Raw genomic sequence first — 16,884 nt, 5'->3', positions numbered from 1 at the left:
GCCTTCATGCATAAAGACCTACCCACAAGGAAGATAATTATTTCCAAGTCAGCATTCCTTTCCTTGGATTTAAGCAAACAATATTCAGCAAAGTTTTGTATCTTTCAATTTTTATTCTTCTTTCTTACATAAAATAAAAAACATAATTATATACACACTAAGATTTCCATATACATAATAAAAAACACATAATTATATACAAACTTCGATGTATATGTATGTGTGTGGTTAAAAGGAATATGAGACATCAAATTGAAAATAAGCATTTAAAGTATTTTAATACACTTAAAACTGATGTAGTATCCTCACTACTTCCCAGATGGAGACATTGACTCTGTCATGAATTCAAAATGATCTGTTGTAGCACATCCCAACCAGGTCCTGTCTGTTCTGAAGTTCACATCAGTGACCCATCATGTTTAGGCTGTTTCAATGTGGATATCAGCTTTGTAAGAACTGATGAAGTATCCTAGCTACATGCCAGATGGGATCTGTCATAAATTCAAAATGATCTGTTGTAGCACATACAAGCCAGGTCCCATCTGTTCGGAAGCTCAGATCAAAAACCTCAATCAATGTTTATATCAACTTTGTAAAAACTGATGAAGTATCCTGGCTGCATGCCAGATGGATACATTGTATGTATCGTAGATTTCCATTGATCTGTTGTAGCACATCCATGCCAGGTCCAGCCTGTTCTGAAGTTCATAACAGTGGCCTAGCATGTTGTGGGCTGTGTCAATGTGGCCGAAGTCCGTCCCCACTGTGTACTCATGTAGGTTATGTAGGGCTGCTTGTGCTCTCTGGGGTTGGTGTAGTTCCCAGTTGGTGAGATGCTGTAAGTAATAAAGGAATGGGACACAGTCAGTGACTACATGGTTCATCCACCTTTCATGTTCTGGTCTGTCTTCACCTTCTATACTTCTCAGCATTTCAAATGCAAGATGTTGTGGAATACAGTTCATTTCTTCCTTTGTGAAGGTTATACACATCATTGTGTATTTCTTCAGCATCTCTGTGTTTGAGTTGAATATCAACTTGTTTCCAAACTCAGTGCTTGATTTCAGGCATTTCCTTCCATCATGTCCACAGCACTGCCACACTTCTGGTCCCAGCAGCCCTTCACAGTAAGTCAGTACTTCTGCAGCTTCCTCATACTGCCTGCTGCAGTACAACATGGAGGCAAACTTCAACCTACTGGACATAAGGTCAGAGTCAAATGACAGCTGGTACCAGTTGAAGATATCCTGTGTAATTGGTTGTCCCAGATAGATGCACCTTGAAGCCAGCATGGAAGCAAGGGTGCTGCATAGGAATGGGATAATCAGAGAAACTACTTCCTGTTCAAGGTCACTTGAAGAATCAGACATACTATGTAGAATAAACAAGTGGATTTTAATGTCATCAACTGACTTATCAGTTATCAACACAGATAAATAAAATGTAAGAAGACATTCTTCAATTAACAGTAGTTCGTCTAGAACAACCCTGCAGATCTGGGTTCTTGTACTTACATTCTCATATGATATATTTTCAAGACCTGAGCTCTGTAGCAATCTCAAACCAATATTGTCCATACGAGTATAAAACAAACACTGCAGTTTTGTGTTGATGAGATGTGAAATGATGCTGCACAGTTTTGGAAGCTCCCACAAGTTCAACTTTCCCACAAACAGATTGACTCCAGAGATTGTAAAGTGAGGACAGTGTTTCTGTTTAACCCATCGTTTTAGTGTTTTCAAAAGTAGACACACACAATTCACAATATTGTCTTCCCTCCATATCTCAGCTGGATTGTTTTCGATTGTAAACATCATTGCAGTTTTAATATGAAAAGTGCTAAATCTGTCCCCAAACTCAGGCTTGAATAAAGTTTTTCTAATTATTTTGACCAGTGTGTATGTTTTTACTTGAATAGGACTAAAATCAAACATTAGAAATCGTTCCATCAATGAAGTTGAAATCCTCCACTGCCATTTTGAATAAGGGTAACTGGTTAACTTTGAAGGAACCATGAATGCTTTAGATCTACACATTGATTGTTTAGAAGGGCACTCAGTGTAGCCCTGTGGCACTAGGAAGACTCCAACCTCCCTGGCCCTGGCTAGTGTGTCAGGTCTTGGCCAGTGTCCAGGGCGTGGTCTGTGGAACATGAACTGGCATTCTTCAGGCAGCTGGCTACAATGATATGCATTGACATTGTCAAACATTTCAGAAAAAGACATTGATGGGCCATGTAGGATTAGTTCACCAGACTCACTTAAACTATGTATAATATCCTGATACTGAACCCTTGTATTAGCCAATAAAACTCGACCCTCTCTATCTAGCACATCATCAGGACCTTCTGCGTGAACTTCTGGTAGTGGGCAGTCATCTCTCAGTCTCTGTAAGTAGCAGTGTTGAGGAGGAGTGAGCTCATTCTTTAACACCAGCAGATTTGGCTTTCCATACTGCCAGGTTGCCAAGTTAAGAGCCACATGTTCTCTGTTATAACAAAGCAAGTTGTCAGTATCAGATTCCATCCCAGGTGTTGTGGTGCCTTCACTCTGACTGCCAAATATGTATGAAGTTATATCTATATCACTTAACGAGCCACCAACATTGAACATAGTCTCAATCCTCAAATATGTTCTTCTCCTCCTTCTTATAACCCATCTGTTGACCCCTATATCACCCATCACCCGGGACAGCCGCAGTGAAAACAGGCTCTCACTCTCCCTATCATTATCCATAGTTAAGCCATTTAAAATGAGCTTTATAAAAATCAAGTTGTTTGTGGTTACAACTTATTTAATTTGTATATTGTAATTATATCACTTCTAGTGAATGAATTTTTACTTTCGTATTCCAAGCGTTGATTTAACTTCCTTTCTGATTCAAAGTTATGAGCTGCTTGTGTTGAAATTCAAGATTGTCGAAAGATAAATGTTAGATGAGATCATATTTCAAATCTGCTATTCAAATTATTTAACGTTTAGAGGTATTATACTCCTCTGGTTTACAATGGGAATTCCCCCAATGAATTTTATGTATATATATATATATATATACATATTTGAACATTGTTTGTTATAAACTTGGCTTAATTCCAGGCCCTAGTCTCATGAAAAATACTTTTGTAGTTTAAGTAACTTATCAACTCATTTTACCCATTTACACCTCTAGAATTCCTTTAATTCTTGTTTACTCTGTTAGAATTATATTCTCATATAGATAATATTAAAATAGAATTTTGGTGTTAGAGCAGGAAATGTACTTTTAGATTACCAAAAAAGAAATAGTGCAACAACTTCACTTCTGACTGCATATTAAATGACCTGATAAAGATACTCAATACTATTAGGCACTATTTGCTTTGAATATAATAACCAGACTGTTGACACACCACCCCCTGCCCCCCATAAAAAAAAAATCTATAAAAAGGTATACCGGTTGTCTGGTTAACACAGTGGTAGTGCACTCACCAAGGCGACACAGTTTCGATTCCCGGCTTCTAGGTTTCTCTGATTTCCCCCACAACACAAGACAACACTTTCGCACAATATTGTGACAACGATGTTGCAATAGCTTGTTTCACAATGGTTGTAAAAATAAATATGTTTAGACTAATACATAATGTTTTGGTCTCAAAACGTGGGTCTTACACTATAACAAGTGTAATTTACAAGAGTAAAGGTTCCTGCAGATAAACAGTGGCAACTTTTAGGTTAATGGGAATGGATCTTTGCATCAAATTTTGACTTTTAATTGTTTACATGAGCAACAGATGGTCGATTTTGACATCTCTTTGATGTTATGAAAGGGAATGGAAGTTACCATGCCTTATTATGGCCCTCAAGTATGTCCCCTTGTATTGAAGATGTGGTATGACAAACACTATGTGTTACATTTTTTTACTGACTTGGCGTTTTAGACCGAAACTAATAAACGATTTCGGAATGAAATACTATTAAGCCAAAAATAAAATTTTATTAGCCCATTTTCGTATGAGGGATGTGCTATATGTAGTTTTTACTGAGCGATAATTTATTTTTTTCATTTGGAAAGTTTGGAAGCATTAGATTTATGATATTCTACATAACTTTTATACGGGGGGTTAAATCACTGGGACAATGCAATATCTTGTCATATGTAACTTCTTTAGCATCATATTTTTTGTAAGTGTGTCAGTCAAATCCAAATTCAATTCAAAAAGCATTTATTTTTCATATCACAGCAAGAGAAAAAGGTTAGAGGTTCTGATGGTTTTAGATGACATTGCGCTGTTGGGTGCATGCATGTATTAGTTTGTGTTTTGTCCTTGTATAGTGTCCACATAAAATGTCATAAAAGTCATTATGAATAATGAGGGTATAATTTATTAATGCAAAATCTTAATTTTGTCAGAACTCGTTTTTTATCAGATTTATTATGAAAGAAGAGATGAAAGACACTGTTGTGTATATGTTGATAAAGAGCTTCAATAAGATTAATCCAATTTTCAATAATCCCTGGCAATGCACTACCAGCATACTAACACTGATTTTGTTTAATAACTATAAAAGGACGGATTTTTTTTACAGCAGACATAGATATGACTTCAATCTACAGAACAAAGAATCTATTCTTTTTTGCCATAGGTTTAAGATATTACTTCCTACTCCATTCCAGTCGGAGCATGTCCTTGACCTTCACCACACAGAGGTTCAACTAGAGGTTTACATCCAGGAGAATGAGGAACTGATATCTGTACAGACTGACGTGCTCCATCCCCTCCGCTCCTCGACGAGCGAGATGACCCCCTCGACCCCAACATTCATCACCCGGTCCTGAGGCTCGCTCCACAGAAGACTTCCTGATATTACTTGTTCAGGCGGGATTCTTGTTTTTTTGTCAAGTAATAAAACTGCACCCACTACCAGTATGCACAATATTCAGGTAAGGTACTCATTTGTTTTATCTTTTAATAATTACTACAACCACTACCAGTACACATAATCTATCGGTGGGGTACTGGTTTGATTTAACTTGTTATTATTACTACGCCCACTACCAGTATACATGATATATAGGTTGGGTACATGTTTGTTCTACACCTAGGGATAAAGGTATGGCTTCAATGTCTCGAGACTCGTGGGTAAGAGCACTCCGACAAATACTCAGAAGCAGACGATTAAAATACAAATGTTATACTTGACAATCAAAATAAAAATAAAATAAAAAAAAAACAATAAATTAAAAAAAAACATGGAACATGGTAAAACATAGCAATAAAGGCAACTTTAACGTTAAATTTGTGCATTTATTGAATGCAATGAATGATTTTAGGTAAAAATTATTTATGTCGAAACTTTAAAATAAATCATTACTAAATAACATCGTTAATTTGTTATATCAAAAGTCTATAACTCAAAATTATGGGAACAAAACGTGTATTTATTTCCGTAACGAAAGTCAATAAAAGTTGATGTTTATATCAATTATTACAACTCGCTGGATTTTGCTCTTTTTCTTCCTTTCTCCATTAAGAATCAGATGTCCATACAAGTTAAATGATTTATAAGTATTGATATAACTACCTTAATGTTTGTCACAATGCATTAATATCAGTTTCGGTTTCAGTGTTTTATGCAATACCAGGAAATACATGCTTTTGGCCAAAATTAACATCAAATAAATGAAATGTAAAAAATGTTCTTACAAGCAACAATGAAATTCAATTAGAAATAAAAACAGTCATTATCACAAGTTTATACTTTTTATGTATACATATAAACTTTTGTGACCTTTAGTTATATGATATCACAGACTTATAAACGTCTGGGTCGGGATGATATTAGATCTTTCATCTAAGTTTTTAAAGATGTAACCCAAAACAATTGAGTTGTGTTTTCCCCTCAAAGTATGTCCAACCAAACTTAAAAGCGAAAGGGAGATAAATTTCTAAATAAAAATAAATTGCGTGATATCGTAAATATTATAGACTAATACTGATTACTCATTGTTATTTTGCCTATTTAAAAGCTTACAAAAAATAAACTATTATTTTGTATTGTCAAAACATTTGGAAGGTTGAAAAAGTCTACTTGTTGATAAAGGGTACTTTGTTATCAAACAATTACAATGAAATGCATAAATTGAGAGACATAATGGAAAAATGTCATTATTTCGGATTTCCTTAATTATGTCTCCCCCTCTCTGGGGGAGACATATTGTTTTTGCCCTGTCCGGTAGTCCGTCAGTCCGTCCGTACGTCACACTTCGTTTCCGATCGATAACTGGAAAACCGCATGACCTAGGATCACCAAACTTGGTAGGGAGGTTGGTCGTGAGGTGTAGAGGATCCTTATTGTTTTTGGGGTCACTAGGTCAAAGGTCAAGGTCGCGGCGACCCCCAATATAAAAAACATTTCTGCTCAAAATCTTGAGAACGGTTTGACCTAGGTTCACCAAACTTGGTAGGGAGGTTGGTCGTGAGGTGTAGAGGATCCCTATTGTTTTTGGGGTCACTAGGTCAAAGGTCAAGGTCGCGGCGACCCCCAATATAAAAAACATTTCTGCTCAAAATCTTGAGAACGGTTTGACCTAGGTTCGCCAAACTTGGTAGGGAGGTTGGTCATGAGGTGTAGAAGATCCCTATTGTTTTTGGGGTCACGAGGTCAAAGGTCAAGGTCGCGGCGACCCCCAATGTAAAAAACATTTCCGCTCAATATCTTGAGAATGGTTTGACCTAGGTTCACCAAACTTGGTAGGGAGGTTGATCATGAGGTTTAGAAAACTCCTATATTTTGGGGGGTCACAAGGTCAAAGGTCAACGTCGCTGTGACCTCTAATGTAAAAAAATATTTCCGTGCAATATCAGGAGAATGCTTTGATCTAGGTTCACCAAACTTTGAAGTGAGGTTGGTCATGATGTCTAGTTGATTTTGCGATCAGTTGGTCAAAGGTCAAGGTCACTGACCTTGAGGTGAAGAACCGGTTTCTGCTCAATAACTCAAGAACGTTTACACCCAGGAACTTCATACTTGGTATGCCAGTTAGTCATGACTAGTTGATGGCCCCTATTGATTTTGGGATCAGAAGGTCAAAGATGAAGGTCACAATACTGTGAGGTAAAAAATGGTTTCCGCTCAATAACTAAAGAATGCTTCCACCCAGGAACTTAATACCTGGTATGCCAGTTGATCATGACTAGTAGATGACCCGTATTGATTTTCAGGTCAGTAGGTCAAAGGTGAAGGTGACCTTGAGGTAAAATAACAGTTTCCGCTGATTTACTAAACACAACTTCGGCCCAGGAACTTCATACTTGGTTTGCTAGTTGGTCTTGATTATAAGATGACCACTATTGATTTTGAGGTCAGTAGGTCAAGGTCAATTTCTTTGTCACCAGTACGTACGTCACACTTCTTTTGGCTCAATAACTTATGAAACCTTGGACCCAGAAACTTCATACTTGGACCCAGGAACTTCATACTTTGTATGCAGGTTGGTCATGACCAGTAGATGACCCCTATGTTTGTTCGTCTCCAGTCCAAAAGTACAAATTTCATGTCCATCATTGATTATTTCTCACCTACGACCACACAATGGGGGAGACATGCGCTTTTTCAAAAAAGCAATCTCTAGTTGTTTTAACTATTTCTCAATTATGGGAAACATATCAGTATAGAAAAAAGCATAGTATACTACTGTTGATACCTGTGGATTTTTGAAGGTCATGGCGGATAGTAACGGACAACTGATAAGCTCCTCCTAATGCAGAAGCTGATTGGTCAGTCGTGTATCGACTAGTTGGTTTATCTGAAAAGCTGCGTCATGTTAATTAATCTATACCCACTACCAATATGCATGAATTCCAGGTGGGGTACTCGATTGTTTTGTCTTGTAATAATTACTAAACCCACTACCAGTATGCACAATATTCAGGTGAGGTACTTGTTTTTAGCTAACCTGAGCACGAAGTGCTCAAGGTGAGCTATTGTGATCGCCCTGTGTCCGTCACGTCGTCCGTCGTCAACAATTTGACTGTTAACACTATAGAGGTCACAATTTGAGCACTATCTTAATGAAACTTGGTCATAATGTTACCCTCAATAAAATCGTGGATGAGTTCGATATTGGGTTATCTAAAAACTAGATCACCCGGTCAAATTAAAGGAAAAGCTTGTTAACACTATAGAGGTCACATTTATGATTGTATCTTCAGGAATCTTGGTCAGAATGTTAATATTAATACTCCCTATGTCAAGTTCGATTCTGGGTCATGTGCAGTCAAAAACTTAGTCACCAGGTCAAATTGAAGGAAAAGCTTGTTAGCACTCTAGAGGTCACATTCATGACTGTATGTTCATGAAACTTAGTCAAAATGTTTATATATTTAGCTCTATGCCAAGTTCGAATCTGGGTCATGTGCAGTCAAAAACTAGGTCACCAGGTCAAATTAAAGGAAAAGTTTGTTTACACTCTAGAGGTCACATTTATAATGGTTTCTTCATAAAAGTTGGTCAGAATGTTTACATTATTTATCTTTAAGTCAAGTTTAAAACTGGGTCATGTGTGGTCAAAAACTGGGTCATAAGGTCAAATCATAGGAAAAGCTTGTTAGCACTCTAGAGGTTACATTTATGACTGTATCATCGGAAATTTTGGTCAGAATGTTTATATTGATTACCTCTAGGCCAAGTTTGAATCTGGGTCATGTGCAGTCAAAAACTAGGTCACCAGGTCAAATTAAAGGAAAAGTTTGTTTACACTCTAGAGGTCACATTTATAATGGTTTCTTCATAAAAGTTGGTCAGAATGTTTACATTATTTATCTTTAAGTCAAGTTTAAAACTGGGTCATGTGTGGTCAAAAACTGGGTCATAAGGTCAAATCATAGGAAAAGCTTGTTAGCACTCTAGAGGTCACATTTATGACTGTATCATCGGAAATTTCGGTCAGAATGTTTATATTGATTACCTCTAGGCCAAGTTTGAATCTGGGTCATGTGCAGTCAAAAACTAGGTCAAATTAAAGGAAAAGTTTGTTTACACTCTAGAGGTCACATTTATAACTGTATCTTAATGACATTTAGTCAGAATGTTTACATTATTTATCTTTAAGTCAAGTTTAAAACTGGGTCATGTGTGGTCAAAAACTGGGTCATAAGGTCAAATCATAGGAAAAGCTTGTTAGCACTCTAGAGGTTACATTTATGACTGTATCATCGGAAATTTTGGTCAGAATGTTTATATTGATTACCTCTAGGCCAAGTTTGAATCTGGGTCATGTGCAGTCAAAAACTAGGTCACCAGGTCAAATTAAAGGAAAAGTTTGTTTACACTCTAGAGGTCACATTTATAATGGTTTCTTCATAAAAGTTGGTCAGAATGTTTACATAATTTATCTTTAAGTCAAGTTTAAAACTGGGTCATGTGTGGTCAAAAACTGGGTCATAAGGTCAAATCATAGGAAAAGCTTGTTAGCACTCTAGAGGTTACATTTATGACTGTATCATCGGAAATTTTGGTCAGAATGTTTATATTGATTACCTCTAGGCCAAGTTTGAATCTGGGTCATGTGCAGTCAAAAACTAGGTCACCAGGTCAAATTAAAGGAAAAGTTTGTTTACACTCTAGAGGTCACATTTATAATGGTTTCTTCATAAAAGTTGGTCAGAATGTTTACATTATTTATCTTTAAGTCAAGTTTAAAACTGGGTCATGTGTGGTCAAAAACTGGGTCATAAGGTCAAATCATAGGAAAAGCTTGTTAGCACTCTAGAGGTCCCATTTATGACTGTATCATCGGAAATTTCGGTCAGAATGTTTATATTGATTACCTCTAGGCCAAGTTTGAATCTGGGTCATGTGCAGTCAAAAACTAGGTCACCAGGTCAAATTTAAGAAATAGCTTGTTCACACTCTAGAGGTCACATTTATAACTGTATCTTAATGACATTTAGTCAGAATGTTTATATTAGTTATCTCTAAGTCAAGTTTAAATCTAGGTCAAAAACTAGGTCATTAGGTCAAATCATAGGAAACGCTTGTTAACACTCTAGAGGTCACATTTATAATGGTTTCTTCATAAAAGTTGGTCAGAATGTTTACATTATTTATCTTTAAGTCAAGTTTAAAACTGGGTCATGTGTGGTCAAAAACTGGGTCATGAGGTCAAATCATAGGAAAAGCTTGTTAGCACTCTAGAGGTCACATTTATGACTGTATCATCGGAAATTTTGGTCAGAATGTTTATATTGATTACCTCTAGGCCAAGTTTGAATCTGGGTCATGTGCAGTCAAAAACTAGGTCACCAGGTCAAATTTAAGAAATAGCTTGTTAACACTCTAGAGGTCACATTTATAACTGTATCTTAATGACATTTAGTCAGAATGTTTATATTAGTTATCTCTAAGTCAAGTTTAAATCTAGGTCAATTGTGGTCAAAAACTAGGTCATTAGGTCAAATCATAGGAAAAGCTTGTTAGCACTCTATAGGTGACATTTATGACTGTATGTTTATGAAACTTAGTCAGAATGTTTATATTGATTAGCTCTAGGCCAAGTTCGAATCTAGATCATATGCGGTCAAAAGCTAGGTCAACAGGTCAAAATTAAGGAAAAGCTTGTAAACACTAAAGGTCACATTTATAAATGTTTCTTTATGAAAGTTGGCCAGAATGTTTATATTAGTAATTTCTAAGTCAAGTTTAAATCTGGGTCATGTGCGGTCAAAATCTAGGTCATGAGTATTTAACACTCTAGAGGCCACATTTATGACCATATGTTCATGGAACTTGATCAGAATGTTATTGTTGATGATCTTTATTGGAGCAGGTGAGCGATTCAGGGCCTACACCCACTACCAGTATGTACGTAATTCAGGTGGGGTACTCGAATGTTCTGTCTGGTAATAATTACTACAACCTCGACCAGAATGGTTGATATTAAGGTGAGTTTATTTGTTCTGTCTTGTAATACTTATCCCACCCACTACCAGTATGCACAATATTCAGGTTGGGTACTCGTTTGTTTTGTAATGTTATAATCACTCCACCCACTACCAGTATACACGATATTAAGGTTGGATACTATTTTGTTTTGTAAAGTAATAATTACTCCACCCACAACCAGAATGCACGATATTCAGGTGGGATACTCGTTTGTTTTGCCTTGTTATAATTATCTACCCACTACCAGTATGTATGATATTTAAGTGGGGTAACCGTTTGTTTTGTATTGTAATAATTAATCCACACATCACCAGTATGCATCATATTCAGATGTGGTACTTTGTTTTGTCTTGAAATAATTACTCCACCCACTACCAGTATGCTCGATATTCTGGTGGGGTACTTAGGTGTTCTGTCTTGTTATAATTACTACACACTCTACTATTTTGCATGATATTAAGTTGAGTTTGTTGTTTGAATTGTCTTGTAATAATAACTACACTCACTACCTGTTTGTACGATAATCAGGAGGGGTACTCGTTTGTTTAATGCTGTAATAATTACAACACCCACTACCAGTATGCATGATATTCAGGTGGGGTACTCGTTTGTTTTGTCTTGTATCAATAACTCCCCCACTACCAGTATGCACGGTATTCAAGTGGGGAACTTATTCGTTCTGTCTAGTAATACTTACTTTTCCCACTACCAGTATGCACAATATGCAGGTGGGTACTTGTTTGTTCTTTCTTGTAGTCATTACCTCATCCACTACCAGTATGCATGATATTCATGTGGGGTTCTTGTTTGTTCTTTCTTGTAGTCGTTACCTTACCCACTACCAGTATACATGACATTCAGGTGGGGTTCTTGATTATTCTGTCTTGTAGTCGTTACCTTACCCACTACCAGTATACATGACATTCAGGTGGGTTTCTTGATTATTCTGTCTTCTAGTCATTACCTCATCCACTACCAGTATACATGATATTCAGGTGGGGTTCTTGATTATTCTGTCTTGTAGTCATTACCTCATCCACTACCAGTATGCATGGTGTTAAGTTGGGGTACTTGTGGGTACTTGTGGTATTTGAGTTTGACTTGTCTGTATTCAAGAGAATAATCTAAATGCATGATCAGATATTCATTTTTCAATTTTACATATTTTTGTGATTTTTAAATTGTGAACGCTTCATTGTGTAACTCAACTCATTAAGCCTGTATTTAGTGTTGAAACTCAAAAATTCCGTTAAATTTTACTGTGAGTCATGTTTTGTGCATGAACTAAGTAAAATACATATAATAAAGGAAGTAATAACCAACAATCATACTATAAAGGCCGCTATAGCCTAAGATTAAGTTAAATGTACCTAAAGCTAAGGAAATTGGGGCTACATTGTTATTATATTCATTGGCCATTTTTAATGTCAAGGGAGTTAATGCATGTTGAAAGTTTGCTTGAATTGTATGAAGAGTACAGTCCCTTTAAACGAAAAACAATTATTGTTAAAATTCCTAATAAGAAAAAGGTGAAATTGTGACGAATGAATTTAAAGTATTTTAAGATTCTTAAATGTTTTTCTTAACTATAAGGGTTAAGATTAAGTCAGAGGAACACATGGTCAATTTAGTGAAATGGAGAAATTGGGCTTATCCCATTAAATAATTAGCTACAATAATGAGTGATCAGGCATACTTTTCATTATTTTTTACATTTCTTGTGTATTCCTTTAAATAATATGTTCAATGGTGTACTGTTTAGGTATTATTATGCCCCCCTTCGAAGAAGAGGGGTATATTGCTTTGCACATGTCGGTCGGTCGGTCCGTCGGTAGACCAAAGCTTGTCCGAGTGATAACTCAACAATTCCTAGATGTATGGTCATCAAATTTAATATGGAAGTTGGGCCTCACCAGTAGATGACCCCAATTATTTTTAGGGGTCATCAGGCTAAAGGTCAAGGTCACCGTGACCTTGAATGGTTTAAGGTTGTCCATGTGATAACTCGACAATGCCTGCACCCATGGCCCTCGAACTTGACTTTGAGGTTAGGCCTGACCAGTAGATGGCCCCTATTGATTTAAGGGGTCATTGGCCCGAAGGTCAAGGTCACCGTGACCTTGAATGATAAAAGATTTTCCGAGTGATAACTCAACCATGCCTGCACCCATGGCCCTCAAACTTGACTTGGATGTTGGGCCTGCCCAGTAGATGACCTCTATTGATTTTATGGGTCAAATGTCAAGCTTGCATTGACCTTGAAAGCAAACTTGACAATTCCTGGACCTATGGTCATCAAAATTGACATGAAGGTTAGGCCTGACCAGTAGATGACCACTTTTCACTTTGGGGGTCATCAGGCCAAGGCCAAGGTCACAGATACCTTTAACACAAAAAGTTAACAAATTGTCTCCCAGTGATATCTCAACAATGCCTAAACCTATAATCATCAAACTTGACATGGAAGTTGGGCCTGACCAGTAGATGACCCTTATTGATTTAAGGAGTCATCGGGTCATAGGTCATGGTCACAGTGACCTTGAATGGTAAAAGGTTGTCCGTGTGATAACTCGACAATGCCTGCACCCATGGCTCTCAAACTTGACTTGGAGGTTGGGCCTGACCAGTAGATGACCCCTATTGTTTTTGGGGGTCATCAGGCCATGGCCCTCAAATTTGACATTTAGATTTTTGGTGACCAGCTGATGCATCCTATGGATTTTGAGGTCATAGCGTCAAAGGTCATGGTCATAACACACTCTATCCTCACACTTTGAATGGTCATAATCTTAAAACTGCCTCAACGGCATCCAATGTCAGTGACAAATCAGCTGTCATTTCGGTCCATGCATATTTCATTCAATTGTCCATATAATCCTGACAACATGGCGCCCAGGGTGGGCATACTGTTTGATAAACATCTCTTGTTATTATATTTGCTTGCCTTATGTAGAATCAATGTTTACTAAATTATTTCTTTAGTACTGATATAATGGAATGAAAGTTAAAGGGACGATTCATCTTGGGACCTTTCAGGTGAAACTGTATACACATGTACATTCAATTTCAATTATTTCGATATTAAGCAAAATGGTTGATTCCACATTCTACAAGGTTGAGAAAACGTTGATAACGTTTAATACAGTCTTTAATACATTTTATGCACTCAAAATGACCATGTGTTATCTCATTTTCTTCAATTATTTAATCTGTTTAAAAAAACTGATTGGTGAAGTGAATAATTTAATGCGTTTGCAACTTTTAAATGCAATATGTTTGTGTTTTCAGTTGTCTGTGCACTTCGAAATAGTTGGAATAAACCTACACAGCCAATGTACACATAACTTCAGACAGTTGAAGATCCAGACGACGAACGTTAGAACGACTCCATGTATAATAAAACCCAACCTTGTCTAGTGTTGAACCCGACTACCATTACTTATATATAGTACCGTGAATGCTAATCATTTTCCCTTAAATTGAAAGTACGTGAAATGACAAACTCCATCGAGTGGTTTCTTCTTTATATTGTAGTTTTAATGTAATCACCCTGTTTGGTGAAGTATGCTTTCAATATAAATTATCTTTAATTCTGGACGTGAAACAATTAACATTTGGATTATAGCGGAAATCCAGCTTTTACATGATGGCAGAAAACTGCTTGTCATGTAAAATCACTGCATTGGAAATAATAAAATAACTATGCCTTTCATTATGGTACATATATTAATCATTTTCACTAAATATTCTGGTACTAAATAACACTTTTAAGGCAGACTGCTCCATGCTGCTCTTTATACAGCCACTGTAGTTTCAAGAAAAACACTTCTTACAATGTAGAAAGAGTTCTGGGTTCAAATCCCAGCAGTGGCCATCGAGATATGCATTTTGGAGCTTATAAATTGTTGTCAGTTCTTTTCAAAACCAGAAAAGTATCCAAAAGTCATTGTAACAATTGAACATCTAATTTTGAAAATATAGAGGCCATATGCCATTATTCTTTCATTCACTGTTGTTAATCCATTTTTGTCGAGCCCGCGTGCCATGATAAGACATATCTGTCTCAATGGCGAGTCTATCTATGCGTCCGTGCGCTGGTACGTCAGTGCGTAAGCGTCCGTACAGATTGTACCTTTTCCGGGATGTATCTTGACCATCCATTATAGTATTAACAAAACAACTTACCATGAAGGTTCAGAATGATGAGGTAGCATGTCACACACAAGACCAAGGTCAGTACCTCAAATGTCAGGGTCAACCTAAGAGGTCAAAGGCTGAAAATCTCCTTATGTGGGCTTTATCTGGATGATGTATTAAACGTTTTTCAAATAACTTATCATGAAGGCTCACAATAAGTACGCTGACGTACACAAGACCCAGCTAGTCTGTACATCAAGGTGAAGATCCCCTTGAGAGGTCACAAATTAAAATTGTCCTTGTCCAAATGAATTTTGATCACGTATGATACGATTTTCAAAACACTTACTGAAGGTTAACCCTGACAAGGTGGAATGTCGCTCGCAAGACCTTTGTAAGTGCACGAAAGGTCATGGTCGCGCTTAGATGTCAAATGTTAAAATGATCCTTGTCGGGTCTGTTTTTGACATGCATTGTAGGATTTAAAACAAAAAAGCCATGAAGGTTCCCAATGATGGGATGGCTTGTTGCGCAAAACCCCAGATCTCTACCTTACAGATCAAGGTCACGCTTAAAGGTTAAAGGTTGAAAAGATTCTTGTCCGGGCTGATTGTTGACTATGCATTATTAAATAAAGAAAAACATTTGCAATGAAGGTCCACCATGATTAGGTGGCGTGTCGCGCACAAGACCCATGTCTTTATAAAATGGGCACTCCAAGTGGTGGAAATATGTCTGTAACAAAGGCTCTTTCACTAGACTTGACAAGTCGCCTGTTGGCGTCTAGTTTAAATAAATATAATTGCTCATTTGAGTTAAACACGTTTCAATATTATATTGGAATATATTATCGTACAAAACTTTTTCAGTTGAATTGAATCTTATGGTATGGTTCATATATGTTAGTTAATATACAAGATTGAGTTTTAAGTTATGCTCAAATTAAGGCAGTTTTAAGAGTTTTTTTCTTGATTGTTTCTATGCTTATAATGGCCAGTGTGCATTAATTGTAGCCAAATGCACACAGATATCTACTTACACACAATGCTTGGAGAGATTATCATTAGTTTTACATGTAACAAATACAATAGCTATGCCTAGAAATAATATCAAACCAAATGTCTGTGAAATTACAAGCGGTTTGTTGTAGATTTGTTGAATTTTAATGTGTGTATATAAATAACATGAACTTCAGCACATATTTCAATACATTTTAAATATTCAGTCTTAAATATAAATGTATGCTTCTTTTATGGTCAAAACTTGAAAAATATTTTATAGCAATGAATTCACTTGAATGAAAGCTCAAATGTTGTGGGTAGAACTTAAAACGCAAATTTAATGACACTGCAATGGTTTGTTAATATTTCGACAAGATCCTTTTCAAGTGGGGCAGAGGGAGCGATTTTCATTTTACCTAAACTAATGCCTTCATGTCTGTTTTTGTATAAAAGAACGAACGTTTATGAATGAGCTTCGTGCGTACTCAGGGCTGATAGGCGACTTAATTGGCTAAAAATGCAGGTAATAATCTTAATGAGGATAATACACAGGAACGAAAACTATTCGTCAAATATAAGGGCATTCAGAGTTTAAAATACAGGTTACCAAATTGCATTTAGGCCACACCAAATTGATATTTCGTTGGGCAATACTAAAAGGCTGACCAAATGGCTGCCCATATAGATATAGAGGGAAAAGGCTGACCAGGCAAGAAAAGGCTGACCAGGAAAATAAAATAGAATTGAAAAGATGTTTTTAATAAAAAATAAAAAAACTTTTATGTTTTAATAAGTATATATTCATTAAGAGTATTGTATTTTTA

General features: G+C 36.5%; 1 protein-coding gene across 1 annotated transcript; it reads right to left on the bottom strand.

Annotated features, from left to right (window-relative positions):
• Positions 1-104: 104 nt before the first annotated feature.
• Positions 105-1,642, bottom strand: LOC128209351 (uncharacterized). Its single transcript, XM_052913360.1, has 2 exons — positions 1,515-1,642; positions 105-1,305 (listed from the first exon to the last, which is right to left on the bottom strand). The coding sequence occupies exons 1-2, from the start codon at positions 1,520-1,522 to the stop codon at positions 585-587; spliced, it is 729 nt and encodes a 242-aa protein (XP_052769320.1). The 5' UTR covers positions 1,523-1,642; the 3' UTR covers positions 105-584.
• Positions 1,643-16,884: the final 15,242 nt, after the last annotated feature.

The sequence above is a fragment of the Mya arenaria genome, chromosome 11 (genome assembly GCF_026914265.1).
Source record: "Mya arenaria isolate MELC-2E11 chromosome 11, ASM2691426v1".
In the NCBI taxonomy this organism is placed as follows: domain Eukaryota; kingdom Metazoa; phylum Mollusca; class Bivalvia; order Myida; family Myidae; genus Mya; species Mya arenaria.
Note: the sequence above shows the minus strand (reverse complement) of the source record. Positions and strands in the feature narration are given on the sequence as shown.